This window comes from Mus musculus, chromosome 1 (assembly GCF_000001635.26).
Source record: "Mus musculus strain C57BL/6J chromosome 1, GRCm38.p6 C57BL/6J".
NCBI lineage: Eukaryota > Metazoa > Chordata > Mammalia > Rodentia > Muridae > Mus > Mus musculus.
Genome location: NC_000067.6, coordinates 161,831,421 through 161,859,258, shown reverse-complemented (window position 1 = coordinate 161,859,258; position 27,838 = coordinate 161,831,421). Strand labels below are relative to the sequence as shown.

Sequence of the window (27,838 nt, the reverse complement as noted above, 5' to 3'; positions counted from 1 at the left end):
TTTGATATTTGGGCAGTTATAATTTATTGTATCAATGTCTTATTTGTGTATGTTGAATATAATCTTAATAGTGAACTTATTTATTCAGCTCAGTAGATGAATAGAATAGATTATAGCCTAGCCATGAATTTCTACGTTGCATAGGTTCTACTTAGGAGAAATTATACATTTAAAACAAATGATTTGTATAGTTATTCAAAAATCAAATGTCAATTTATTTCCATCAAGTGTTACTAGCATTCCAGTAATAGTCATGCTTTTGTGTGACTAGCTACCTTTTTGTAACTTAATAACATTTGAAATATTTAAGCTTATGTTATCCTTAGTTCTCTCAGTTCTGTGCTTCTGAGTTACTTAAGTTGTAACACAGAGAGCAAAGTCAAACACCCTCTCTTAATACCCATTAAGTATTTACTTTATTGTGAGAATTAATAATAGTAAGAAGGTAACAGAGTATTTGACTCAGTAAGAATAAATGCTACTTTATTGCCACTTTTAAAAATCTTTTTACTGCAACACAGTCAGGTTTTGAATATCTGTATTCCTGCAGAATGTAAGGGACTGGGCTGATGGAGTTTTGCACAAAGATGGTATCATTTGAGAATGTTGCTCAGTTAAGGAAAAGGGAACAGAAAGCATGTTGGAAAAAGTCTAGATAGTATTTCAGAAACTAATTAAGATCAGAATACTATTTATCTTAACAGTATGTTCTTATTCTCCCATTTTATTAAAAATTATTGATTGGAAAAAAATTAAATTAAATTGAAAAAAAATCCTGAAAAACTGGGATTAGGGGCTGTCCTAAAAGCTGTTACCTATACATGGAATATGTTCTACTAGCTGGGCTGTCTGGTCTGGCCTCAGCAGGAGAGGAGAAGTATCTAGCTATGCAGAGACTTGAAGTGCCAAGTTGGAGGGGTTACCCAAGGGGTACCCCTGCTGCTCAGAGGAGAAGGGAATTGGGAAGGAGGAAGGGGGAAAGATTGTGGGAGGGAGTGGCTGAGAGGGGGCCAGTGAGTGGGATATAAAGTGAATAAGTAGAATTAAAAAAATTGATTGGAAAATTATAAGTAAGGGAAGGAAAATATTGAAATATTGACACATTTTTAATAGTAAAATTGTAAAAGTGCAGTAAAGCGTCACTGAAGTAGCTCGAAATAATTGGTAGATTTTTGCTAATTTCAACAGTATTGATTCAATAGCTGCAGAAATCAAATATTAGGAAGATACTCTTAGAAAAAAAGTTTTTATTTTTATCAGGCCAAATATTCATTTAATATTTTGTTTTATAAAATTCTGTAGTGTTTTAGGTGAAGGAACACCCATAGATCAGTCAACAGTTGATTGTTCATGGTTTAAAGTAAATAGCTCAGTCTGGCCTTGACCTCTCAGTCCTCCTGTTTGGCCTCTTAGATACTGGGATTAAAAGCATGTGCCATTGTGCCCAATTTAATAATAATTCTTGAGCCGGGCAGTGGTGGCGCACGCTTTTAATCCTAGCACTTGGGTGGCAGAGGCAGGCAGATTCTGAGTTCCAGGCCAGCCTGGTCTACAGAGTGAGTTTCAGGACAGCCAAGGCTACACAGAGAAACCCTGTCTCGAAAAACAAAAAACAACAACAACAACAACAACAACAACAAAATCCTTGAAAACATTCTGTAGGTCTTCAAACATTCTTTTTTCTTGGGCTTAGGTTATGTTTCACCATTGTTATTAGAATTTAAATGTATATTAAGTATTAAATCACTGGATTATCATCTTTTCTTTCCTCATTTAGTGAAGTAGAAAAGTCTGGTACTTTATCTATAGCCAAGCCAGGTGAAGTGGAGCAGCCTGAAGCTGACTGTGATGCTGGGGAGGCTCCTGATGCAGATGCTCCAGTGGAACAACCTGCTTTTGTCAGTCCACCAGAGAGGTGGGTATCGATAGTTCTTTTAACTGTGGTTCTTTTTGCTTTTTTATCATGACAGTGTCTTTTTGTGTAGACCACCCAGGCTAACGTGGAACTTTATGGGTAACCCAGGCTGCCTCAATCATAGGCTCCTCAGCCTTCCAAATGCTGGAATTAGAGGCCTGCACTACCACATCGGATTAGTGATAAGATTCTGTAATAACCACAATGTGATTTTTTTTAAAGTTGTTTGGTGCAAGCTTCATTCCAATTTTATTACTGGAATTTTATCTCTTTGTGCTTTTGTTTAGGTGTTCCTTGTGTGTGGTAATCATATTGTATGAAAATTTGCTATCCAGCTAAAATATGTTTAATATATCTTTTGCTTTTATATAGCCTTGTTGGCCAGCATATAGAGAATGTGTCATCTTCACACGGCAAAGAAAAAGTAACAAAATCAGAATTTGAATCAAAAGTTTCAGTGAGTGAGCAAGACGGTGGTGATCCGAAGTCTGCATTAAACACTTCAGATACTTTAAAAAATGAGGTTAGTGTGTGACTTTGGCTGACTAGTGTATGTTATGTAACTTACTTTAATAGTGCAATCTTGAAAATAAAACGCTAAACATATTTCTTATAAAATTAGGGACTTTAGTCATAAAACTGATGTACTCTGCGTCTATGTATAGCAGGTAGTCACTTCATGCTATTCTGACTTGTGTTTATGTATAAAGGCGTTCTGGGATGGATTCTCCTGGGTTTTATATATAATTACATGACTTTCTGCCCACCATCAGCTCTTTGGGACAATATAAGTAAAATCCTACTTAAGCAGTGTTATTGATCTGTATAGATGCTACAACCATTAAATTGAAGAATAGTATTTAATTCAGTGAGAACAAATATATGCTGCTCAGCTAGAATATTTTAAGGGCACATTTTTGGTTTCTTTACTTACATGCAAGGTACAACTGAATGCTAAACTACTATCTTGAAACTATTCTTCCAATAAAGATGGACTTTATTATAGTGAAGCAGTTGTCTTTATTCTTTGTGAAGAGCTTGGTAAAAAAAAAGTTCCCAAGGAACCTTTTATCCAGCAATTTAGGATCCCCCTCTGGTAAGAAATAACTAAGTGAAAGATGTTTTTCATCAAGTTGAAAGCAAAATAAATAGAATGAAAGAGTAATGTAAAACGCCAAGCACACCTTTTTATTCATTCCTTTTAGTTTGAGATGTTCCGTTCTTTTTAATGAATTTTCACTTGACCTTCCTAACTTAAATTGCAGAGCTTTATATATTCATAGGACTAGCTTTGTGTGTTTGTGGCTTCCTAGAAACACAGGAACTCAGTGTTTTCTAGTCTGGTATTATAAAAGAACTCATTTTAATTTTCCCAGTAGAACCAGATCAAGAGCTGTTAAGGTTCAATTGTCAGATATCACACCCATAAGTAAAAGTAGGCAAACATTAAAGCATGTCTCCTTTGGCAGCCAGCTGTCTTAAATTTACTTGTTCTCAACTGTTAACCAACTACAGTACCCAAGGCCTTCGACTGTGAGCCTGTGATAATAGGTAGAAGAATGAAATTTTAATTAAAATGTAATTACTTCCTGAACAAATTAATATCCTAAAAAGGTTGTCAGAAATAACACATGAGTATCCAGTTCAGAATAATTCTGCCTAGTTACGTTCATGTAAACCAGTTTGCTTTCTAATACAATTAGATCTTTGCAGCATCCATTATTTAAAAGATTTAGTTTTGTTTTGTTTTTGTAATGTACAGATAGTTGAACCATGAAATGACTAGGCAAGTAAATTACAACTCCTCTTCAGATAATGCTATCATGCATTTGGTGATTTTAATAATGTTCATTTCAGGACAGTCTGTGATGACATTCCATGCCTTCATTTAGTTTTTTTTTTTATGATAATAGATATTTTCTTTATTTACATTTCAAATGTTATCCCCTTTCCTGGCTTCTCTTCCAAAAACCCCCTATCCCCACCCCCTCCCCCTGTTCCTCAACCCACCCACCCACTCCTACTTCCTGGCCCTGGCATTCCCCTAAACTGGGGCATAGAGCCTTCACAGGACCAAGGGCCTCTCCTCCCATTGATGACCAATTAGGCCATCTTCTGCTGCATAGCTAGAGCCATGAGCCCTACTTTGTGTACTCTGGTTGGTGGTTCATTCAGCTTTTTATTTGTCTTGTTAGTGCTTGATATAGTTATTTTCTTTCAATTTTTCATTTGAAGGATATTCATTTTTCTGATTACCCTATTAGAAGTAGTGGTGCACTATGCAATTATACACATTTTTGCTGACATTGCACATGGTGAGGAATTAGTAGGTATGTACATCTTGCTAATACTTTTTGGTTTTTTGAGACAGGGTTTCTCTGTATAGCCCTGGCTGGCCTGGAACTCACTCTGTAGACCAGGCTGGCCTCGAACTCCTCGAACTCCTGCCTCTGCCTCTCAAGTGCTGGGATTAAAGATGTGTGCCACCACTGCCCGGCTTTGTATTTATTGTTTTATGTAAGTACACTGTAGCTGTCTTCAGACACACCAGAAGAGGGCATCAGATCTCATTACGGATGGTTGTGAGCAAGCATGTGGTCGCTGGGATTTGAACTCAGGACCTTCAGAAGAGCAGTCAGTGCTCTTAACCGCTCAGCCATCTCTCCTGTCCCGCTAATACTGTATTTTAAGACTCCTTCAGCAATCTGATAGAATCCCCATGATGCATTAGATATGTAACACTTTGCCCAGACTATCACACTATAACCGCCATCAAATTGGTATTATTTATGTCTCTGATTTTCATAGCTTCTTGTGAGCATTTTATGACTGCATCTTCTTTTTGTTAATTTATTGCTTCTACTCCTTTTGCTGCTTATTGATTTTCAGTTAATTTTTATACCCACTCGTTTGTTCGTTGAATGCACTCAAGGATTGTTTCCCCCAGCTCACTGTCTTCATTTTATTTTTACATTTTGTATAACAAGTGCACCCCAGTTTGAAAAGTGCAGTCCAGACGTCCATTTTTTTTTCTTTTGTAAATTCTTTTGCCCGCATGTAACACAATTTCTGTATGCTTTTAAAGCGTAAGGTCTTGGGGCTTTTAAAATAACATTTTAAATATCAACTTTAAAGCTTGTATGCATAGGATACTTGTTACTTATTTTGTAAAAGCAATATGCTACACCTGAAATTACTATTTTAATAAGTAAGTATATTTAAGGTGGTTGTACTGCAAGTGTACACACACTTTCTCTCTGGTTGAGTAGTCAGTTTAAGATACAGCATTCTGTTTGTTTTATTTTTAAAATAAGTTATGTTTATATTACTAACATAATTTTATAGTGCTTAAAGTTAGTTTTTATGTTAACTTGAATTTTAAATAAATCACTATTTCATTTTAAATAGTATTCATTATAAAATTAAATTTTTATTTAGTGTTAAAGAAGCATGTGTGCTCACCTTCGTTATTATTATTATTTTTGTGCGGGGGCATTTCTTTCAGAGCTCTGATTATACAAAACCAGGAGAAACTGACCCTACATCTGTCACAAGTCCCAAAGATCCAGAAGATATACCAACATTTGATGAGTGGAAGAAGAAAGTTATGGAAGTAGAAAAAGAAAAAAGTAAGAAAGCAGTGGGATTCTTTTAATTAAAAAAAAATTATTTGGGGCAGGGGGTGGTTTAAATATGTGTTTTCTCTTTCTAATTATAAAACAACCTTTCTAAAAACTTGTTCAAAGATATACCACATTGCTGCTGATTACACTACCATTTACTGGTGGTATACAGTTTTAATATTAATTAAAATCTATTGTTAGAAGTTATCTACTGATAGTAAAATAAGAAAGAGTAAAATATCACTCCCAATATATGGAGAAAAAACTTGGACATGGAAAGGTCAGTTAGAAAGCTTTAAACCGTCTGCATAATAATTCTGAAATAAGAATTCTTGATGTTGGGATTCAAAGAAAAAAAGAATAAAACATAAAACCAACAAGGCTATATTCTCATGGTAAATCTTTATGTTCTGTTATTAGACGTACCTCAGGAAATGTGAATTTTTATTCCAGATGTTTTAAAACATTTTGAATTTCTAGTTTGTTAGTTTTGAGATAGAATCTCTGTATGTAACTTTGGTTGGCCTTAATGTAACTGTGACTACAAGGCTGGCTTCAAACTCATGCCAATCCTCTTTGTGCGGCATCTCAAACGCTGGGATTATGAGCATGTGCCACCATGTCTGCCTTGGATTTCTCATGTATTTTAAAGCTGTGTTTTTAGGAATTAAAACCTGTTCCTTTCTGGAAAGTGCCTGTTACTTTTGAGATGATTGTGTTGCTGGGGCCAAGGATGTATTTTCGATCATAATCATCTATGTGTTTATAATAAGGTTTGTCTACAGGTCAGTCGTTGCATCCGTCTTCTAATGGAGGTCCACATGCCACAAAAAAGGTCCAGAAAAATAGAAATAATTATGCCTCTGTGGAGTGTGGTGCCAAAATTTTGGCAGCTAATCCGGAAGCCAAGGTACTTTTTTTTTTTTTTTTTTTTTAAAGAAAATATAAGAAACTAGTGACTTTATTAAAAGCAGACAGTGGTTGACAGTAACTGTTACAATGTGAATTATTTTTTAACTTTATTAATTAATATGAGATTATGCTTTTAAATATTTTATAGTGTCAAATTTTTGTTACATTAGTTGATCACATTACAGCTTTAAAAATCATTTAATAATCTATGCAGCTTTAAAAATAGCTCCTGAAAAGTTATTTTCCTTTATAATAAAGTTTTAAAAGGACAAATTGATAATAAGGCTAATTTAATGCTGCAGCCTTAACTGGTAAATTTTAACTATTTAGTTTATTCCCCCCCTCCCCCCCCCCCACACACACACATAGGCTCATTTTAAAAGTCAAAGTACAGGAATTCCACAAAATTTTAGAATTGAAATATTTTTAAACTGCTTCTCTTTATTTTCTTTGCCTCTTGAAATAGAGCACATCTGCTATTCTTATAGAAAATATGGACCTTTATATGCTGAATCCTTGCAGCACTAAAATTTGGTAAGTAAATAAAACTTTACAAAGTATATTTTATATATGAACATCTTTATTGGGGTAACATTAATATATCTGTGTAATTTAATAAGCATTTATGTTTGATCAATATTGATATTGCCCCTAAATTAAGAACAAGATGCCTTTTCTTTTAAGGAGATAGAAATGTTAATAGTGACAGGTCTGGTCAAAAGTACTGTTGGATGGGTTGTCTACAAAAAGAATATAAAGGAGAATTCTTAGAAGAGGTTGTTTCTGGGCTGGATCTTAAAGGGCCCATGGGAAGTAGCAGATGATGGAGTCACCGCGTTTTAATAGGAGCATATCTCTTCTGGATGACTATGTAGCAGCAGTTTAGTTGTGACAAGAAGGTGCAGTTAGAGTAGTGAGGTGATGAGGCTGGAGCATTAATCTAGCTGTCTAGCTACAATTAGACCATTTAGTACTGCATGTACTCAGCTTGACAGTGTGCATGCATCTCTCTCTCTCTCTCTCTCTCTCTCTACTTCCCTCCCTCCCTCCCTCTCTCCCTCTACACACACACACACACACACACACACACACACACACACAAACACACACATTTGCATGATGTGCTTGTATGTGGGAGTACATGTTTTCTTGTGCAGATGAAGGCCTGCTGTGTCTTCTTTGATCACTCTTCTCCTCACTTTCCATGTTGAGGCAGGTCTCTCACCTGAGCCCAGAGTTTGCTGATCCCACTAGTCTAGTTAGCTGGCTTGCTCCAGGAGTTTTCTGGGATCACTGGCAGCTGTTGCCCTCACTCAGCTTTTACCTTTGTGCTGGGGATCTAAACCATTGTCCTCAAACTTGCCTAGCAAGCACTTTCTTGCTGAGCATTCTCCAGTTTTACAGTTTGCAAGTTTTGTTTTAAAGACAGGTAGGCTAACATTTATAAAGACATGACATTATCTCATTAGCATTTCAAGAAAGCTTATCTTCAAAGAATGGCCTCTCCAAGAGCATTCAGTTAAAGCAGAGAAATGAGGTGGGAGACTATTGTCATAGCTTCAGTTTGAAGTCATAGCCTTGAGCTAAATAATTTCAGTTTGAGTATGGAGGAGAGGAATCTATCTGAAAGAGGTTTAAACGGGAAAATGACAGTGCTCAGTAATTACAAATATAGAAGAGAAAGACATCTAAGAAATACTCTCTTACTTCGGTTTCACTGCTTTATAAATCTTTTATGAATACTATAGACAGGAACAATTTATGGGGGAGTTAATACACTTTTATTACACTGTTTTGTGTTCAAAAGTTCATGTTTAAAAGCCAGTTGAGGGAGCTGGCAAGCTAGCTCAGAGGTTAGGAGTGCTTACTGTATTTTCAGAAAACCCAGGTTTGGTTTCCACAATTCAGTCTTACAGATCTTCATATCTAATAGGGCAAATTTTTGTACATTAGGACTTGTGTTTTTTTTTTTTTTTTGGTACCTCTGATTGATTACTATTATTTTTAGACTTTTCTTATTTCATTCCTGATTTCAATATGGAGATTTTATTTGAGATTGTTTTGAATCTTTAAATGACAGATACTGAGTTTCATTACCAGTAAAACAAGGTTCATCCTTATTGTTTAATGTACTTAACCTTTTTCCGTGGATCCTTTCTGAAATGTGTTCCTCAGCAGGTTTTTTATTACTATTGTAAGCACCTCCTTCAAACTGTTATATAAAGAGGTGCATTTGACTTATACATTTATATGTATTTATATATATGTAATGCAGAGAGAGAGACACATCTACCTCCTTGTATTTTTTATTGATAATTTAGAAACCAAGGGGCTTCTCTATGTGGGAATTCTATATAGTGTTCCTATAAAATAATACTTCAAAAATTTCTAATTCTCCTTATCACATTTCACCTTTTTATCAACATGGTGATTCATCCTTGAAAATTGTCAAATAAAAGAATGACATTTCCAACTCGTGTATTTTAAAGGCGGTGCTTCTAACTTTGCACCTTTATTATTATTATTATTACGTTTTTGACGTCTTAGTAGTGTTCTGCCTGCATTTGTGTCTTTGTACCACATATGTACTAGGTGTCCTAAGTGAGGCCAGAAGAGGCATTAGATCTCCTGGAACTGGAGTTAACCTGAAAGTTATAGTTGACAGTTGTGGTTACAACCCATTATCTAAAACCATAAAACATAAAGTCTGTGATAGCCATATTGTAGCTACAGCTTAGGAAGTTCTATTATTAAAAGAAGAAAAAATGTGAAATGCTCAATTAGTACCTGTTAAGTGATTGTGTAGAGACAATGTCTTTTGCAGTTTGGTGTGAGGACAGATGGAACTGTCTAATCTGAGCCAGAGTAAGCATTTCATAAATGTTACTTGGCTTTCTTCTTCACCTTTCTCTGAAGCCTGATTGTTTGTTTGTTTGTTTGTTTTACCTTTTCCTGGAACTTAGTTCTGTTTTTCTCCAAAATTAGACAGTTACTTTTATGTCTTTAATTTCATTCGGCTCTGGCAGTATCACTCAACATGTCAAGAAAGCACGTATCAAGCATGATAACCTGAGTTCAGACTCAAGGGCCAACATAGCGAGCGAAAGGGGAGACCTACCTCTCCTTCCTGCAAGTTGCCTTTGAACTGCCACACACATATGCACACTGAATGAATGAATGAGTGAAAATTAAATTACATTTGATGAAAAAGTTATTTAAAACAGATTGGAATGTTATCCATGAGTTTCTTTTTTCATAAATGTGATGCTATATGCAGTTTTTGTAACATACTATTATTATGATACTTTTTTCCTGAGTGGTCATACTGTGATGACACCTTACCATCAGTAGGGCTCGCACATAATTTTCTTTTCCTTCCTTCCTTCCTTCCTTCCTTCCTTCCTTCCTTCCTTCCTTCCTTCCCCCCCTCCTCCCCTCCTCCCTCCCTCCCTCCCTCCCTCCCCCCCCAGATCATCTATCTCTCTCTCTCTTTCTTTCTTTCTTTCTTTCTTTCTTTCTTTCTTTCTTTCTTTCTTTCTTTCTTTCTTTCTTTCTTTCTTTCTTTCTTTCTTGTCTTTAAGTGATAGGAATTGAACCATGAGCCTTAATCTTAAACGGCATTAGTTGCTTCATTGTCTGGAAAGACAATTTTTAATCCTTTTGGATAAATATTTAAATTGACCTTTTTGCTTTTTCTTAGTAACCTTTGCAAAATGTTAATACAGGGTGGTCATTTGGGACAGTTGTTGCCATCAGATAATTTTAAAGAGATATTTTATAGTAGCTATGTATAAAGATTCTTATACACAGGATACAGGATACTTTTAGTAAAACTATTTCATTAAAGAAAAGAACATCATAGGAGCAAACATCAATGTTCTTTCTTCTCACTGGGAAATGCCTGTCCCAATCAAGGCGTTTTATCAGTGGATACATTAGATTGCAAACACTATTCCTGTTACATTTTGGTAATTTTTAAATGCCTAATTTATACAGATGTTTTAATATGAACTGCTTTGGTTAGCTTATGTAAATAATTGTCTTATTTTCTTTTTGAAGGTTTGTTATTGAACTCTGTGAGCCAATTCAAGTGAAACAATTTGATATTGCAAATTATGAATTATTTTCTTCTACTCCCAAAGACTTTCTGGTTTCTATCAGTGACAGGTAAATTCTTAAAACTATTTTCTATAAAGCCCATGATAGAATTTCAGAGTAAAAATTAAGCTCACATGCCAATCTGTTGTCTTCTGTTGTTTTAGTTTTTAATAGCAGTTTGTGATGACATTTGGATTATGGGCTTTTGTTAATCACTTAGCTCTTGTAATACTTAAACATCACAAGTATGCTATGTTATTCCCTTATAAACTGAAGACACAGGGGATTAGCTTGTATAAGTCACATGGTTTAGTATTTGGGAGGAACAAGATTCCAATCTAGAATTATGTGGCTTCACAGTTATTTTAATCATTATGCTTGTTGCTTTCTGAGAGTTCTTTGAAATGCATTAAAAATATGCACATATTATGTAAGTGCTTCATTTTATATCACAACGTATGTTTTTGGTGAAGTGTTTTAAAAACTTTTTACTTGCATGATTATGGAAGAAGTAAATATCTAAGGAAGTCAGAAAGAGAACCAACCATATTCTGTTCTTGGCAACCCTAAATTTATCATTCTTAGCATTTTAATAATATTCTTTTCAGCTTTTCCTGTTTATTTTTTTATTCTACTAAAAATGAGTATCCTTTTATTTCTTATATCCTGAGAATATTTTGCCTAAAGCATAGCAGTTTTAATTATAATTTAATTTTATCCCACAATGGAGGTGTTTACTTGTATATTAGTGTGTCCTAGAGGATGCTGTGACTCCCCTGTGCTGCTGTCAATTGATGGCAATTCCAGTGGTCTTTCAGTGGTCTTCCTCTCCCTCAGAGTCATCTTCATATCTGTATGGCTTTTGAAACCAGTTCTCAAAATGTATTGAGAATTCCATCTAGTATTTTGATACTAACCTTTTTTTCCAGAATATCCCCCTAATATTGTACATGTTAGATGGTAATATCTGGCACTGAAAATTAAAGTACGCATGTTTTTTAAAGAGAAGGGATAACTCATTAATTTGGGCTCTTTAACTATTACAAACAATAACAGGCTTAGAGTTGAATCCTAGATTTTCTTTTAAAGGACTTAGCTATAGAAGATGTCTATTTAAATATGGTAATGTGTTTTCTAACCTGCTTTCTGCTAGTGCTGTATTCATGCCTTTCCTCATCACCTTCCCCTCACTGCTTGCATGCAACAGTCTCCCGGTGTCTCATGGGTCACTTTTCCCCCTAAACCCTTGACACTGCTTTGCTCCTGCTTCTCTCTTTCCCTGTCTTCTGTTTGTTAATGTGATTTTTCAAGTAATTCTTTCCCAGTGAAGTGGAACTCAAGGCCTGTCTTATTTAAATGAGAAGAAAAACTACATGATAAATTTATTTTTACATTTTTAGATATCCCACAAATAAATGGATTAAGCTGGGTACTTTCCATGGTAGAGATGAGCGGAATGTCCAAAGTTTTCCCCTGGATGAACAGATGTATGCAAAATACGTGAAGGTAATCTTTATACATATAGGACTATGTTCTGTAATGAAACTATTCTAGTTATCTACCCTGCTCACTTAGGAATTAGAGAAACTAAGAGTCCTAGCATAACACTAATTAAATATTTTTTACTGGGCTATTTTATTTTATAGACAACTTTTATTCTGACATTTTTCTATTCTTGGTAATCTAGACCAAACTATTTTAACAAGCTCCAAGTTACAAGTCTTGTTTTTGAGTTTTGCTTTTTTTTTCTTTTGAGGCAGAGTCTCATGTAGCCCACCCTGGCCTAACTCACCAGGTGCTGGTGCCTCTGTGTGAAGTACAGTCATGCAGTACCATGCTCAGCATGCCTTAGACCTGTAAATTGTCATCCACCTGGTATTGTGTTCTATTTTGAAACTTTAAACATTGTTGCTGTTGAAATCTTTTAAGTAGGTGTGATTTTTTTTTTTAATTTTTTAAAAATCTTATTCCTAGATTATTGATTCATTTTTATTATAGCTTTCTGTTTTTATAATTAAATGAAACAGGCCCATTTAGCAGTTTCAGATAAAACTTTAGACACTTTAAATATTTCCATTGCTTACTTTACCAACTGTTACTCGAGTTGAATTTAAATAATCTATGGAAGTTTCTGTGCCTCTTTCCTGAACCTTTTTTCTTTAATAGAAAATAATGGACACATCTTAAAGTACCATGCTGTCAATTATAAGACCTTTTGAAATTGCAGAACTTCTAATTTCTGTGCTTTCTTTAAGTTGTAAGAACTTATACCTACTTGATTTTGTCTTCTGGGATTTTACTCTCTCTTTTTAAAGCATGAATTAAATTGATTTCTACAAATGGGTAAACTTGTAGTATTCCTAATTTCAGTATGAAAGTGCTGGATTCTATATTGAAAATGCAGTTGGCATTCTCAGTGTAAAACTGCCACGTAAAGCTCCTGCTCGCTTGCTTTGTGGACAGAAACCATAAAATGTTTATTAACTGCTTTTTTTTTTTTTTGAAAAACCCTCTTTCGTATAGACATGTCTAAAAGCCACTTACTTATAGTAATGAATGCTATATATGCATACAATTTCTTACCTGGGTATCTGTTCACCTAAAGTAACTAAATACCAATAATACAAATGACTTTTTAAAGCTTGCATTTTATAAGTAAAGCATCTTGTATCAGTTGTATTTGAAATACTAGAATACCAGAACTTATGCCTTCCCTGAAACACATTGGATACAATATTTTAAAACCACCAGAAAAACTTAATTATTTTGTTTATTAATATATACATTTATCTGTATACACGGCAGTAATACTTAACAAAAGACCTGGTTTCTAAAAACCATCAATTAGGAATCCTTTTTTATTTAACAGATGGAAAACAACTGCATTTAAAGATTATTCTACTTTATTAGCTTAAAGCTAATCTATTACATGTATTTAGGTTGTGCTTTTCAGTTGTTATGGTAAAAATGGAAATTAGGGCTTTTGGACCTACAAAGAATTAGGAGTGCTACAATCTTCCCACCCGCGCTGCTTCCACACTGCGGACTGTGGGTGCAGATACTTGTTACCTATGCATGTGATCCGGACTTTGCAACTGATTCCTTTTTCTTTTCCTTTCTCCTGCTTCAGATGTTCATCAAGTACATAAAGGTTAGCAACCTTCTCTTTTGCAATATTGAATAACAGACCATGGCATATTAATGCATTACAAAGATAAAAAGCAGTTCCAATGCTTTATAAGTATTGATTTTGGGGGCAGTGATTGTGTTTTTAGAAACGCTGTACTGAGAAGCCTGAGGGTGCTCACCTTAGGGTCCCCGCGGCCTCCGGCTCACGGCTTCTGTTTTTCAGGTGGAGCTGCTATCACATTTTGGATCAGAGCACTTTTGTCCTTTAAGCCTAATAAGGTAATACAAAACGAATATTTTCTGCTGCTTATCTTACAAGGGATATAGAAAACCTTAATGTTTTTAAGGTGAAGAGAGAATTTTCTCGTATGTGAAGTTATTGTTGTGGAATGTGTTTTGAAAAAAATGTCAAGATAGTCTGAAACATAAACCTTTTATTTTTTATGTTCTTGTTAGCTTACTTTGTTTTATTGTGTTAATAATACATAGAAGCACAGATTGATAGGAAATCAGACATTATATTTCTAAATTCTTTAAGTTAATTATATTTATGGAAGTAGTGAATGAATAAATGTAAGAAATATTATTTTGAAGGGCAAAAGCTAGTGGCCCATAAAACATTACCCTGATTGTGACAATTTTGCTCATGCATTGTGAAGAGATGAGCCTTAGTAACTTGTACTGTAATGAACTGTTGTTAGGGTTTTTGGTACTAGCATGGTGGAAGAATATGAAGAAATTGCTGACTCCCAGTATCAGTCAGAACGTCAGGAACTATTTGATGAGGACTATGGTAAGTGATGTAAACAGGTGACTATCAGGAATTTATTTATTTAGGTACTCTAGTAGTAATGGGTGAATTACAGATGGTTTAACCTGTTTTAAAAATGTATTTTCTAGAGTGAGTGCTTTGTAACTTAAATTGTTTCCCAAACCTACCTGTGAGTTCTTTGTAACTGGAACTCTTGTAATACCAATGCTATAAATTATGAGTATATCTCAATTCTGGGCCCAAAATCTGTTCAACTCAGAAGATACTGTAACAACAGAAGAAAATATTTGTTCAATTGATTTGCCTTGAGCCTTGGAGCAAGTACATGAAGACCTGAGTCTTTTAAAAGCTCCTTTAAGTCAGAAGGGAGGGGCAAAGTTTTATGCTGGTTTCTTTATTTGATCAAAATGGTATAAACCATAACTTTAAGAATTAAAGGTGGTTTTGTGTGTGTGTGTGTGTGTGTGTGTGTGTGTGTGTGATTTTCCTACCAAAAATACAAAGATATTTGCTAAAGTTTGGGAAAATGTTTAGTTTAATAATTTTGGTTAGCATTACTATATTGTCCTTGATTCACACCTGTAAGGCTTCTGACCCTCTTTATGTAAATGTCTTCTAGGCTTATAGTTAATATTTACTATACAGTGTTTTATATGTCAATTACCTGACAAAACACAGGAACTTTTAAATACTGTTATTGGAAATTGTTTTTATTAAAAATTGTTTTCTTCTCTTAAAACAGATTATCCCCTGGATTATAATACTGTGGAGGATAAATCTTCAAAAAATCTTCTTGGTTCTGCTACAAGTGAGTATTTGGGGGTTTCCTATTTATGCCGCTAAAGTCCCAGTCTCGCTTGCTCTCTTTCTGACAGGCTATTTGTTATAGTATAGTTTAGGATGCTTGTGCTCCCAATCTTGACCTGTGTTAGCTTTGAAAGGTGCTTATGTGGAAGTGGACTACAGTTGGTAAAAAGGAGGGAAATCTAAGCATGGGATGGAATCAGATTTGTACGGTATAATCTCTTTCAGTAAAGATAGGCCTATGAATTTCTTCAGGAAAAATGAAGGCAGCATCACAAGTAAATTCGTTGTGAATGAAGGCTTGGTAATCTGTGTCTATGCCTAGTTTTCTGTTTAACGGTAAAATATCACATCTGTTTCCAGAATGCACCAATAACAGTATCAATATATTACGCTGTTGAAAATGACAAGGTGACTAAGATACCTACTTGGTGGTTTAGTTGTTCTCCCAAACTAGTGTGAATATAGGGGTAGACTGGCTAAAGATAATTCTGGAAAAGTACTACCCAACTGGAACATTATTTTTCTGTTAATACAAAATTAACTAAGAGCACTTTCTTTGTATTTAGAGATTAATAACTAGATAACTAGAGGTCATATAAGTGTGTGAATACAAACTGTCTCTCACCGTGGATATGCATGTTTAGTTGAGTCACTTTCTTTTTATTGTTTCTTTTCTCCATCTCTTTTCTTCTCCATGGAGAAGAAGGTTTCCCAGGGATGAGAATAAGTGTGTTAAGAATACCTGCTAGAGGAGAACCCGATATATAATGCTCACTTCTTATTAGTTTATTATACTTCATTTATAGTCACTGACTTAGTTTTCTTTCATATGTCAGGAAAGCACTGTAGCACTCAGCTACAACCCAATCCCCTGTGCTAATTTTTGGCTTTTTAAATATGAGCAATGCTTTCAGTTAGGATCTGTTGTTATTTTTATTGCTGATATAAAATAGTGCTGTGGGACAAGATGAGATTGTATGTTATGTATCTGGGTTTTGCTATTATTAAGTATGTATTTTTGTATGTTGTATAATAATCATTATTCTTAATGATATTGAGCTAGTTCTAAGGAAACAGCTTTTTCTTTTCTTTTTTTATACATGGAATTAGATTCAGACTAAAATATCTTTAACTTCTGATGGCTACCAGAAAGGAAAGGACACAAAAGGGAGGTAGTTTCTTACTATAGATTTAGATAAGAAAAAGTCCTATTAATATTCTGCATTTTACTTTTTCTTTCTATGGGATTACTTGTTAGATGCCATTAAAACATAATTACATGCCAGTGTAGGACATTTCCCTACTTGCAGTCTCTTTTCTGACCATATATTTTTATATAATATATACAAAGGATTACTCTGGTCCCAATATTTTTTTGTCTCTCACCTTGAGAAATATGTTTCTTGCTAACACTTTTTTCTTCTATTTTTCTTTTATGGGGTTTGATGGGCATATTGAAAGAATTTGCATAGTTAAATGATAGGGACAGGGAGATGTTACTTGCTCTATAGTATGGAAAATAGATTTTGAAATGACATATACCTCGTTTTTATGATACATTTTTCCATTTATTTATTTACTTATTTATTGATATACCTCATAAGGCTTCAAAACAATAGGTGGTGAGAAGGAAGCATTACTTTGCTGTCATGACGTTTACTGATCTGATCTATATAGTCTTCTGAAAAATTAATGGTTGCTTTTGAACCTGACTTAGCCACATTTTCTAAGATAGGATAGCTAATAGTGTAAGGAGTGCATACATGTGTAGAATTAGTCTAAATAACCAATGTTTGGACATAGAATGTCCAAGTTTGGCAGTTCAAAATGGTCTTGAGATTGGGCTCCTTTGGAACCCAGCATTTTAGTTCTGGAAAGCAGATCTAGGGCTTTTCATATGCTAGGCAAGCACTCTGCTACTGCACTGTTCTGTTCCCACTGTTTAGATGTTTGAAACATCTGTGCAGGTCAGGTAGCTTCAGACTTATCCTCTTGCCTCTACTTCCCAAGTGTTGTGATTAGAAGTGTGTACCAAAACAAACTTTTCCCTTTTTAAAATTGTGTGCATAGTCTCTACAAAACAGAATTTTGTAGTTTTAATCTTAATAAAAACTTCTTTTCCCTTTTTCTATTGGGAATGTATTTAGTATCTCCTAATTCATATTCTTGGAGCCAGAAGTATTTGACAGTATGTATTTCAGAATAGTGCAGATGCATAATGAGGCACCGTGAGAATGAGATACAAGTTTAAACATGAAATTCTCTTGTTTCATAATGTATATATATAGCTTGAAGGTGTGTTTAAATTTTATTTTATTTTTTACTTATTGACTTTGCATGCTTGAAGATAATTATATACTGTATTTTTAGTGTGCCTGAATTTTGACTTGTGATTTATCCTATGAAGTCATATTTACAATTTTCTACTTGTGGAACTGTTAGTGCTCAAAAAGTATATTTTGGAGCATTTTGGCTTTCATGTCAGGCGTTAGAGTTATGTAGATTTTTAAAGTAGTTTTTTTAGAGTTTTATAGCTTAACCTATAGTTAGTATTCACAGGAAGTTTATATCACCAGATATATATACACCAGATATATATACAGTACATACATACTCTGTACCTAGACATGCTTATTCCTGTGTAATTTAACTATCACTGAAGGAGATATGGCTGTCTTACAACAGCAGCATATGTGCAGCCTGTTCAGTCTTCTGACTCCTGCTTAGATTCTTGAACTAAAACATGTAAATCTCTTTTGTCAATAGGAATTCTCTGTCCCATTTCTATTTCACTTGAATTTTGTCTTGTGGATTTTTCAGATGGCTATCTACTTTGATATTCTTATAAGTTTGTCTTTTCTCTTAGTTACATGTTTAAGACAAAATGCAGTTTTTAAATCAACATATTTTTAGAAAAATAATATATATGTAGTATGTGGTCCTACAAATAGAAAGCAGAAAAGATTATCCAGGGGGAGCCAAGAGCACATAGAAGAGGTGGTATTTTGGTTGGTTTATCTTGGTATATTGAAACATGGCCAAAATCTCCATCTCAGCATCCTAGACAACTTGTGTTTTCTGTAGCCAAAGTGCCATTGGTGTACTGAAAGACTCAACTATAATGTAAAGATGTTTGGTCCCTAGGAGTCTTTCATTCCAGAGGAATAATGTGAGATGAGTAACTTTCTCCACTCAGAGTAATGAGGGAATATTTAATCCAGTGTGGAGCTGTGTCTGACATTACTGCTTTACTCATTAGGACTTTAGTTACTGTGCTGACAAGCTGACCCACGTTTAGCTGTGCATGTACAACAGTCAGAACAGACTGCCACAAAGTTGCCTTGTCTCAAAACATCAAAAGAAATGTTCTATGAACATAAGGAAATTGTTTCTTTTCATTAAATGAACTGAGAAAATAGAAATCTTTCAAATTTTGCCTTTGTTACCAAACCATCACCTAAAATGACAACAAACAGGTTTTTAAGAGAACATTGTGTCTTCTTACTGTGGAGCTAGTAATAAAATTAAGTTTCAAATAACACAAAAGACAAATTCTTTATACAGATTAACATAGGTTTCGGTTAATTAAATAACAATGACTTAAATTGGAAATCCGAAGAACAGGTTTACTTTGAATACAAGAGAATATAAACTATAGATTAAAATTTTTGATATTTTTAAAGCAGGCATCTTTGCCTGAACTTTATTTGATGGTAGTGTAAGCAGAAGATCATGTCCAATAGGGCGGTATTGTTTGGCATTCAGAGCAGACTTATAAAGAAGCAGTTTCCATTCCTGACTTGGGGTTTGTGAATTGATGGCCATTACTGTCATTACCTCAGAGAAACACCTCAGCCTGAGTAAAAATCCAGGGCTGTACTTCTCTGTTCATCAGATTGTCACATCTAAGGGCAAGACGTTTCAAAGTGGCAGCTTTTCTGTTATTCTGATGTCTCTAAACGAAGTACTAAAATTATATTCAGATAAAACCACAGTTACGTGCATTCCATAATTACTGTACTTGGAGTCCTCTTTAAACCAGTGAAATTTTTCCCTACCCTACACACACATTTACAGAACTGGGCCTGTGTGACCATGCTGAGTGGCGCAGCCTTCTTTATGTGCCTTCCCTTAGAGCTTTGTGTTTCACATCTTGGATTTTCATTGAAAGTGTCATGCAAAGTCTGTGAGACACTTTTATCTGGAGACTAAGACAGGGGTAACTTGGGAGCCTTGCAGCACAGCCTCTGCACATTCTTACTGCTTTGATGCAAATGTGTGATAATGAAAATTGATATCAAATGACAGTTCAAGGTAGACTGAGGAAATTCCTCTGAAATTATGTATTAGAAGACCCCCTCAACTCCCATCACCAGTTTCTCATAGATTTCTACCATTCTGTGATTCTTATGTATTCATAGATGTCTTTATATAGAAATGGAGGCTTGTACCTTTATTAGCTAAATGTCTCCACTAGGTGCAAAAAACAAATAAAAACAAACAACTCACAACAACCAAATTGCAAGTTGTTCTACCTATTAACCTTAGTTTTGACCTTTAAAAAATCTTACCCACAAAAAGATATTGGGGGTTATATAACCCACAATATACTGCTTGCCTAGTTAGTTTTAAACATCATCAGGGAAATTTAATTATGCATATTACCAGTTTATTTGACTGATATAGTACTATAAAATTAATAATAGAATTTTTCTACTTTTCTTTGGATACTAATCTTCCCATTTTATTTTTTATCTATAACCATTCATTTAGAAAATTGCTTTGTTGATATAAGTTGATTTTTTTTTTAAACTGTAGAACCTTTTTAGACGTTTGAAATAGGAATTTTGATCATCTCATGTCCTCCATATTCCAGTCCAGGCTATAGTTGAATTTTGTAATGTGTTAACAACAGTACTTAGTTATAGGTAGGATGAAGTTTTATTTAAAAAAAAAAAAAAAAAGAAGAAGAACTATTCAAAATTCCCTCTGAACCTTAAAATTTCAGCTTACTTTGGCTAAAATCTATATCCTGTATTAGACTTTGATAGGAAATAAAAGATATATAGTCAAAAGAAAATGGCTAAAAGACCTTTATAGGCCTTTTAAAAATTATCTTAAGATTGTAATGACACTCTTTAGGTATATTGGTATTATTTTCTGATTGAATTTTGTTTTAGATGCCATTCTAAATATGGTGAATATTGCTGCTAATATTCTGGGAGCAAAAACTGAAGACTTGACAGAAGGTACCTAATCATTTTGTGGGTCTTTAAAATAGTTGGTACTTCATGGATCCTTTAAGTTAGAAAAAGGAAGTAATAAACTAACAAAGTAGAATTTTCATTTAGAAATGAAGAGACCATTGGAAAGAACTTAGCCATCTTGTATTAGCTTTTGTTTATTGAATTTTACACTTTTGTTTTAAATGAAAGAACTTCATTTCATACATTTCATTAATTGATCCCTGCCCCTCTAGAAGCCTCTTCTGCCCTGGTAGAATTGTTTAACCCAGGATATCCTATGTGCTATACAAGTGCTCTTTTTTATTTTCAATCAAGGTCTCATGAAGTTGCTGGACTGGCCTTGAACTTAACAGTGCTCCTATCTTAGTCTTGTTAGTATCTGGGTGGGAGCAGGTGCTCCCTCCCTGCCCAACTGAATTGATATTTGATTCTTCCTAGCCATGACAGTAATGATTCTATACCCTCATCTCTTTATTGAGAATTCCTAGTGGTACTTTATATTAGCTTTCCTTTTGTGTAGCAAATATATTAATATATTAGACCATTTTATTTTCTTTTAAGAATGGCAAATATCAATTAGTAAAGAGTAACAAATGATGCCTTTTAGTTTTTGAAGAACACTAAGCTAACTGTTAACTTCAAAGTTAGCCATTTTACTTCCTCATTTTCCAATAACTTTTTGGTCTAGAAGCATATTAATCATGTAATATTATGCAAAATTTATAATATCAAATAAGGAATAATGTTCATTCTTTATAGTTGTGATCATGTGCAGTCATGTCTTTCAAAGAAAACTTAGATTTAAAAGAAAAAACTCCTCATTAGCAAATGTATTTGACCTTTTCCTTCTGCCCTGAGAGACTACAACTCTTTATTTGTTACAGTAAAATATTTTATGGTATAGTTTTTAAACATTGAACTCAATGTGGGCATCTTTCTTAAAATAGGAAATAAAAGTATATCTGAGAATGCCACTGCCACAACTGAACCTAAAATGACTGAATCAACTCGTGTTTCAACTCCTGTTCCATCACCTGAGTAAGTTATGCTACGACAGTAGATTTCTGTTAAAACAGTGGAGTGTATTAGAAAGAGAAAGAAAAGAGCTTGTCATCTGTATACAGTCATCATCTGTAAGAGAGCCCAAGTCACAGGACAGACATTCCTACAGCTACTGTGGACACTTTGCAGTTGCTTCTTCTCTTTTGTGTATATGCATATTAAAAACACACTATTCCAGACCACACATTTGTTGCTTTAGAATTATCTATTACTTTCACTCATTGAATCTTTTCTAAAGAAAAGTACTTACTTCCTTACTGAGGGTGATTACTCTAGGCTTGAGGACAGATTTCAAAGGATTCTTACTGAGTTTAGGTTTGAAAGTATTGCATATGTATATATGAAGTCCCTAATAAGCCACAGAGGGTACCCAAAATACCTAATGCAGTAGTTCTTGAGTTGTATTTGTCACACAGCAAACTAACTTGTTCCCTGTCTCAAAATGATTTGTATAGAGGTTTTGTTTTTGTTTTTTTTTTTGTTTTTGTCTTGGCACATATTGAGCAGTGTTTTGCATATAGGTAAAATAACATAAAATATCTTCATTTTGTGGGTATTTTCTTAACAAAGGCATTTACATCATAGATATATGTTATCTATAATAGACCATAAACTCAGTGATTTGGCTCATGGGTTATGGTTATTGTGTAAAATTTTTAAATCTTTTTTGTCTCTGAGGAACTCTAATAGGATATATGAATGTGAACTATTTCACAATAGTAGGAAATCAGAATTGCAGTAAGTATGCTTTAAACTGTAATTCCCAACTAGCATACTAATTAAAAAGTAATTTTGTGCTTTCAAAAGTAGAGTGAGATATTTATATTCTGAAAGAGACTATAAAGATACTTACTGAGTGATTGGATGAGAAATATGGCATATATGTTACTGATTCTTAAGAGGACTTAAAATATGTATTAGTGATGAAGACATTCTTAGTGGTTCTAATTATCTGGATGTGTAATAGCTATTTTTGATTTCATAACTAGGCTGCTTCTTCAGTTAACATAGGTTTGGTTTTTTTTTTTTTTAAAGCAAGCTAAGCAAGCTAATTTTATTTATGCACACAGACAAATGTGAGTATTTTGAAAGATGACTTCATTGAGACAGAATCTCCCTATAGAGTCTAGCCTGGCCCTAAACTTGTGATCCTCCTGTCTTTTTCTCCCAAGTACTGGACTTACAGGCACATGCCACCACATTGGCAAAATCATTGAACAATTTTTACTCTAAGTGTCTTTGTTTACTTTAAGTTTTTAAAATAATTATATAGCAGTCATTTGGTAAAATAACAAAAATGTACTCCGTATTCAAAATTAATACTCAATTTATAGAAAGCTGTTACTTTCTTTTCCTAAGTCTGTTTTAACTAGAATAGACTAGAGTATGTACAACAGCATATAACTTCATATTTACCAGATTTTTATTTTCTCCTTCTTCAGACATTGCTCCTATTTACTGTCACAGTTTATTCAGTAACTAATAGTTGACATGCCACGTGAATATGTAAGAAAGATAATTAGGTTCTAAATGGATCTATGTGGTTATAGATAAGCTTTTTGTTAAGAGAAGCATGACTTAATTGTTTTTGTTTTGTTTTGTTTTGTTGTCAGCAAAAATGAAAATCTGCTTAGATACTCTTTGACTTTGCTTTTGTCATTGTGGCAGACGTCTCTACTTAGAAATATTTTCTGGTGGTAACTTTTAAGTAGGAAATTTTGCATATAAAGATAATTCAATTTTGATGTTCATATTACCTGAGTTTTTCATTCAGGTTTTTCTTTGTCCTTTAAGGTTGTATTTAGAAATTGTCTTTATCTCAGACAGAACCATAGGCATCGTAATTTGTAACCCAGTTTTTACTACTACACCCTATCTAGGCCCTATCACACAGACCTTCTGTAGATCCACTGATGAGACAGACAGGTTTATGATGCATCAGTACTTTTTTTAAAGTGGTCAGGCATTTGTCTTTTAGTAAGAGAACTAGCTCAGATGATGTTAAGATTGTATTTCCTTAAAAGTAGATAGTCTGCTGTGTAGGAATTCCTCACAACATATACAGAAATAGTCTTTAGAACTTTAGCTGCCTTCTGCAGATGATACTAGGAATCCTGGGTTCTAGTTCTAGCTCTTGGTTATCTTTAATTTCTAATCTGAAAGACTTGTAATGAGTTAGTAAATGTTATAGAAACAAAGGTACAATGTACATATAAGGAAGAGAAGTGTTCGGAAATTTGATGTAAAATACAGTGGTTTGAGCTATTTGGTTGGTTGCTTGGTAAGTGGACTTTGTGCTGCCATTTCTGGCTTAAGTACTCTATATAAAATGGAAAAATGTCTATAGGGAAAACTGATCAAATATATTTGTATACAGCTTTGTACTCAGCATTTCTTCATAATCCCAATCTTTATGTTGTTCCTAATACATTTTCCTTAAGCTTATTTTAACATTAGATTTCTACCTTAAGTGATATGTAATCGTGTATATGTATTTCTAGATATGTAATCAAGGAAGTCCATACACATGATAGAGAACCATCAACCTCAGATCCTCCAAAAGAGAGTCCGATTGTACAACTGGTTCAGGAGGAAGAAGAGGAAGCGAGTCCATCTACAGTGACCCTTTTGGGCAGTGGTGAACAAGAGGATGAGTCGTCATCCTGGTTTGAGTCTGAGACACACATACTTTGTAGTGAGCTGACTTCAATTTGTTGTATTTCTAGTTTTTCGGAGTACATATATAAATGGTGCTCAGTTAGAATTGCTCTTTATCGACAACGCAGCAGGACTGTGAGTAAAGGAAAAGATTTTGTGCCACCTCAGCCATCACTACTACTTCCTGTAGAATCAGTAGAGGTTTCAGTACCGCAGCCTCCCAGTGGCGATGTGGATAGCGAGAACATGGAAAGAGAAGCTGAAACTGTTGATCTGGATGATTTAAGTAGTGTGCACCAGGGGCATTTGATAAATCACACAGTGGACACAATTGAACTTGAACCAAGCTACCCTCAAACTCTTTCTCAGTCTCTTCTCTTAGATGTTACTCCAGAAATGAATTCACTGTCTAAAGTAGAAGGATCTGAGTCTGTTAAATCTGAAGGAGGATATATTCCATCACAATTGATGACCCAAGAGAGTTCTGTTGAGTTTGATGATAAAACAGAAAAAAAGACCGAGAGCTTTAGTTCTGCTGAGAAGCTCTCTGTTATTTATGAAACAAGTAAAGTTAATGAGGTGATGGACAATACTGTGAAAGAAGACATACTCTCCACAGAAGTTGTCACCAAGTTCCCTGAAACAGTAGTACCACCACCTATGAACACAGCCACTGTGCCAGAGGGTGAAAGTGTGGAAACCAAACCTAGTATAGCTGATACACTAAAGCATACAGTGACTCCAGTTATGGATCCTTCATTGCCTGAAGTGAAAGAGGATGAACAGTCTCCAGAGGATGCCCTTTTAAGAGGGTTACAGAGGACAGCTACAGATTTCTATGCTGAATTACAAAATTCTACTGATCTGGGATATGGTAATGGAAATCTTGTGCATGGATCAAATCAGAAGGAGTCAGTATTTATGAGGCTTAATAATCGTATTAAAGCCTTAGAAGTTAACATGTCTCTCAGTGGTCGCTATCTGGAGGAGCTTAGTCAAAGGTAAGTACAACGCATTTTACACCATAAGTTTAGTAGCTGAATATGATCTACAAAGACATTGTGATGATGTAAGAAGCACAATTTTCACTGGAAAAAGGGAAAGCCATTTAAATGATGTTCAAAGCTTCCCAGAATTGTTATCTTTGTTATCTTTTCCGTTTTTATAAATATTTATAGTGACATGCAATTATTATTGGGCTAATAAATTTTCTGTGTCTTATTTTCTCCTTTATAATTGTTGTGTTCTTACCATGTTGCTGAGATTAGTCATGAGCTCTTGTGCTTAATGTGACCTCCTTGTCAGCAGCTTAACTGGTAGTGTAGTTCTGTGCTAGCGTGCCCAACTTCATTTCCAGGATCCTTGATGTCCAGGATCTCTCTATTTGGTTATACCTTTTATGTGTGTTACTGGATTGCACAGTCCTGAATTGGTCATTTAAGAAAAAGCAGGATTGTTCAGTCTCAAAATCAGAATGATTTTCCAGTACATAATGAACGAGAAAATGGATTGAAAGCAACTCTTACTTTGTAGGTACCGCAAACAAATGGAAGAAATGCAGAAGGCTTTCAATAAGACAATAGTTAAGCTTCAGAATACTTCACGGATAGCAGAAGAGCAGGTTGGTTTCTTCCTTATTGTATATGTACTTTTCACCCTGCAACATGATACTCATTTCTGTGGAGTATTGTAATTAATGTGCATCTATAGTGTGTAATAGGTAGTAAGTCATTTCAGCCATTGTTAGTATTCTCTGATTTCAAGTAGATCATAATTTTTTTAGATGATAATAAAAATCAATTTTATCTTACTTTTCTTATTTCTGATTTTTGTTAATCAATGAAGACTACAACAAAATTCTTTTTTAATGACACTTAGTACTTAGATAATGTAGTTTTAAGGATATTTTACATTTTTTAGACAGTACTGTAGCTGAAATGTAGCTTCTCCAATGTCATGTATGCTCATTTCATACATTTAATATAGACTGGTGGTTTGCTTCATGTGAATATTTAATATTTACTTTATGGTAACTATATAAATATTTTTATGTGTGAGTACACATGTATTTTGTGGAATACAATTATTTCTTCTCTCTTTAGTTACTCACAAAAGTATGTCTGCAGTTGCTCTTTTCTATGTAATTATTGGTAATTTTCTCTAGTTTTCTCATCGGATTTCTAGAGAGCTAGCCCATACATTTCCTAGTGTCTTGACAACATAACTAACTTCTCATTTCCCTGGTGTCACTTCTGTGGCCAGCCTGTATCTTCCTACTCCAACATAATTAATGCCTCTGTCAGCCTGATCATCCTTCTGTTTGGACACTTTTTTGTATAAAATTTGATGTTACTGGAATTTTTTAAAACATACTTTATTTATTACATTTCAACCTTTGCTCTCCTCTTCCAGTTCCCCCCTCCCACAGTTCCTCATCCAACTCCTCCTCCTTGCCTCCAAGAGGGTACCCTCTACCATGCCTCCTCTCCCTCTCCTCTCTCCCTTCTTCCCTCTTTCCCTCCCTCTCCCTCTCCTACTTTTCCCTCCTCCTTTCCCTCCCTCTCCCTCCCCCAATCCTCCCTCCTTCCCCCCCTCCTAGATTAGGTGCATCTTCTTCCACTGAAGCCAGACCAGGCAGTCCTCTGCTATGTATGTGCCTGGGACCTTGGACCATCCTGTATAAGCTGCCTGGTTGGTGGCTCAGTCTCTGGTAGCTCCCTGGGGTCTGGGTTAGTTGAGATTGCTGGTCTTCCTGTGAGACTGGCCTCTTCTTCAGCTTCTTAAATCCGTTCCCTTATTCAACCATAGTGGTCCCCAACTTCAGTTCAATGGTTGGATGTAAGTATGTGCATCTGTCTCAGTCAGCTGTTTGCTGGTAGAGTCTCTCAGAGGTCAGCCATGCTAGGCTCTAAGTCTCTTCTCCATTTTTGTCCCTGCAGTTCTTTTAGACAGAAACAGTTCTAGGTCAGAAATTTTGACTTAGTTAACCCATCCCTCCACTTTAGGCCCTGTCTATCTGCTGGAGGTGGACTCTTCGATTTCCATTGTTGGCCATTTTTGCTAAGGTCACCCCCATTGAGTTCTGAGAGTCTCTCACCTCCCGGTCTCTGGTACTTTCTAGATGGTTCCCCCATCTCCCACCCCCTAGGCTGCATATTTTCATTCATTCTCCTGTCCCTCTGAGCTTCCCTTCTGTCCTGCCCCCCATACCTATTCTGCTTTTCCCTTCCCTCTCCCCCTCTTCCATCCAGGTAGAATGGATCCCTCCCTTTGCCTCCTGTGATTATTTTCTTGCTCCTCCTAGTGGGGTTGAAACTTCCTCTCTTGGGCCTTTCTGCTTGTTACACTTCTTCTGGTCTGTGGGTTTTATCCTAGGTATTCTGTACTTTTTGGCTAATATCCACTTATCAGTGAGTATATACCATACATGTCCTCTGGGATCTGGGTTAATTCACTCAGGATGATATTTTCTAGTTCCATCTATTTGTCTGCAAAATGCATGATGTCCTTGTTCTGTATCCATGCTTCAGTTGAGGGACATCTGGGTTATTTCCAGCTTCTGGTTATTATGAATAAGGCTGCTGTGAGCATAGTGGAACATGTGTCCTTGTAGTGT

At 34.9% G+C, this 27,838-nt stretch overlaps 1 protein-coding gene across 12 annotated transcripts in view; it reads left to right on the top strand.

The window, feature by feature from the left end:
- Suco (SUN domain containing ossification factor) overlaps positions 1–27,838 on the top strand; it is a 60,726-nt gene that overhangs the window by 17,579 nt on the left and 15,309 nt on the right. For 6 of the 12 annotated variants that reach the window (XR_003954894.1, XR_003954895.1, NM_001357401.1 and 3 more), the window contains exons 5-19: positions 1,778–1,915; positions 2,288–2,438; positions 5,421–5,544; positions 6,312–6,448; positions 6,917–6,984; positions 10,510–10,617; positions 11,949–12,054; positions 13,679–13,699; positions 13,901–13,956; positions 14,379–14,470; positions 15,192–15,257; positions 20,437–20,505; positions 21,450–21,540; positions 24,066–25,223; positions 25,756–25,843. Coding sequence is in view for 8 of the 12 variants with exons in the window: in NM_001357401.1 (NP_001344330.1) it covers positions 1,778–1,915; positions 2,288–2,438; positions 5,421–5,544; positions 6,312–6,448; positions 6,917–6,984; positions 10,510–10,617; positions 11,949–12,054; positions 13,679–13,699; positions 13,901–13,956; positions 14,379–14,470; positions 15,192–15,257; positions 20,437–20,505; positions 21,450–21,540; positions 24,066–25,223; positions 25,756–25,843 (2,473 nt within the window). In the remaining 4 variants the exon portion in view is untranslated. The remainder of the gene's footprint in view (positions 1–1,777; positions 1,916–2,287; positions 2,439–5,420; positions 5,545–6,311; positions 6,449–6,916; positions 6,985–10,509; positions 10,618–11,948; positions 12,055–13,678; positions 13,700–13,900; positions 13,957–14,378; positions 14,471–15,191; positions 15,258–20,436; positions 20,506–21,449; positions 21,541–24,065; positions 25,224–25,755; positions 25,844–27,838) is intronic. The other 6 variants (NR_151684.1, NR_151683.1, NM_001357402.1 and 3 more) reach the window with 3 other exon arrangements.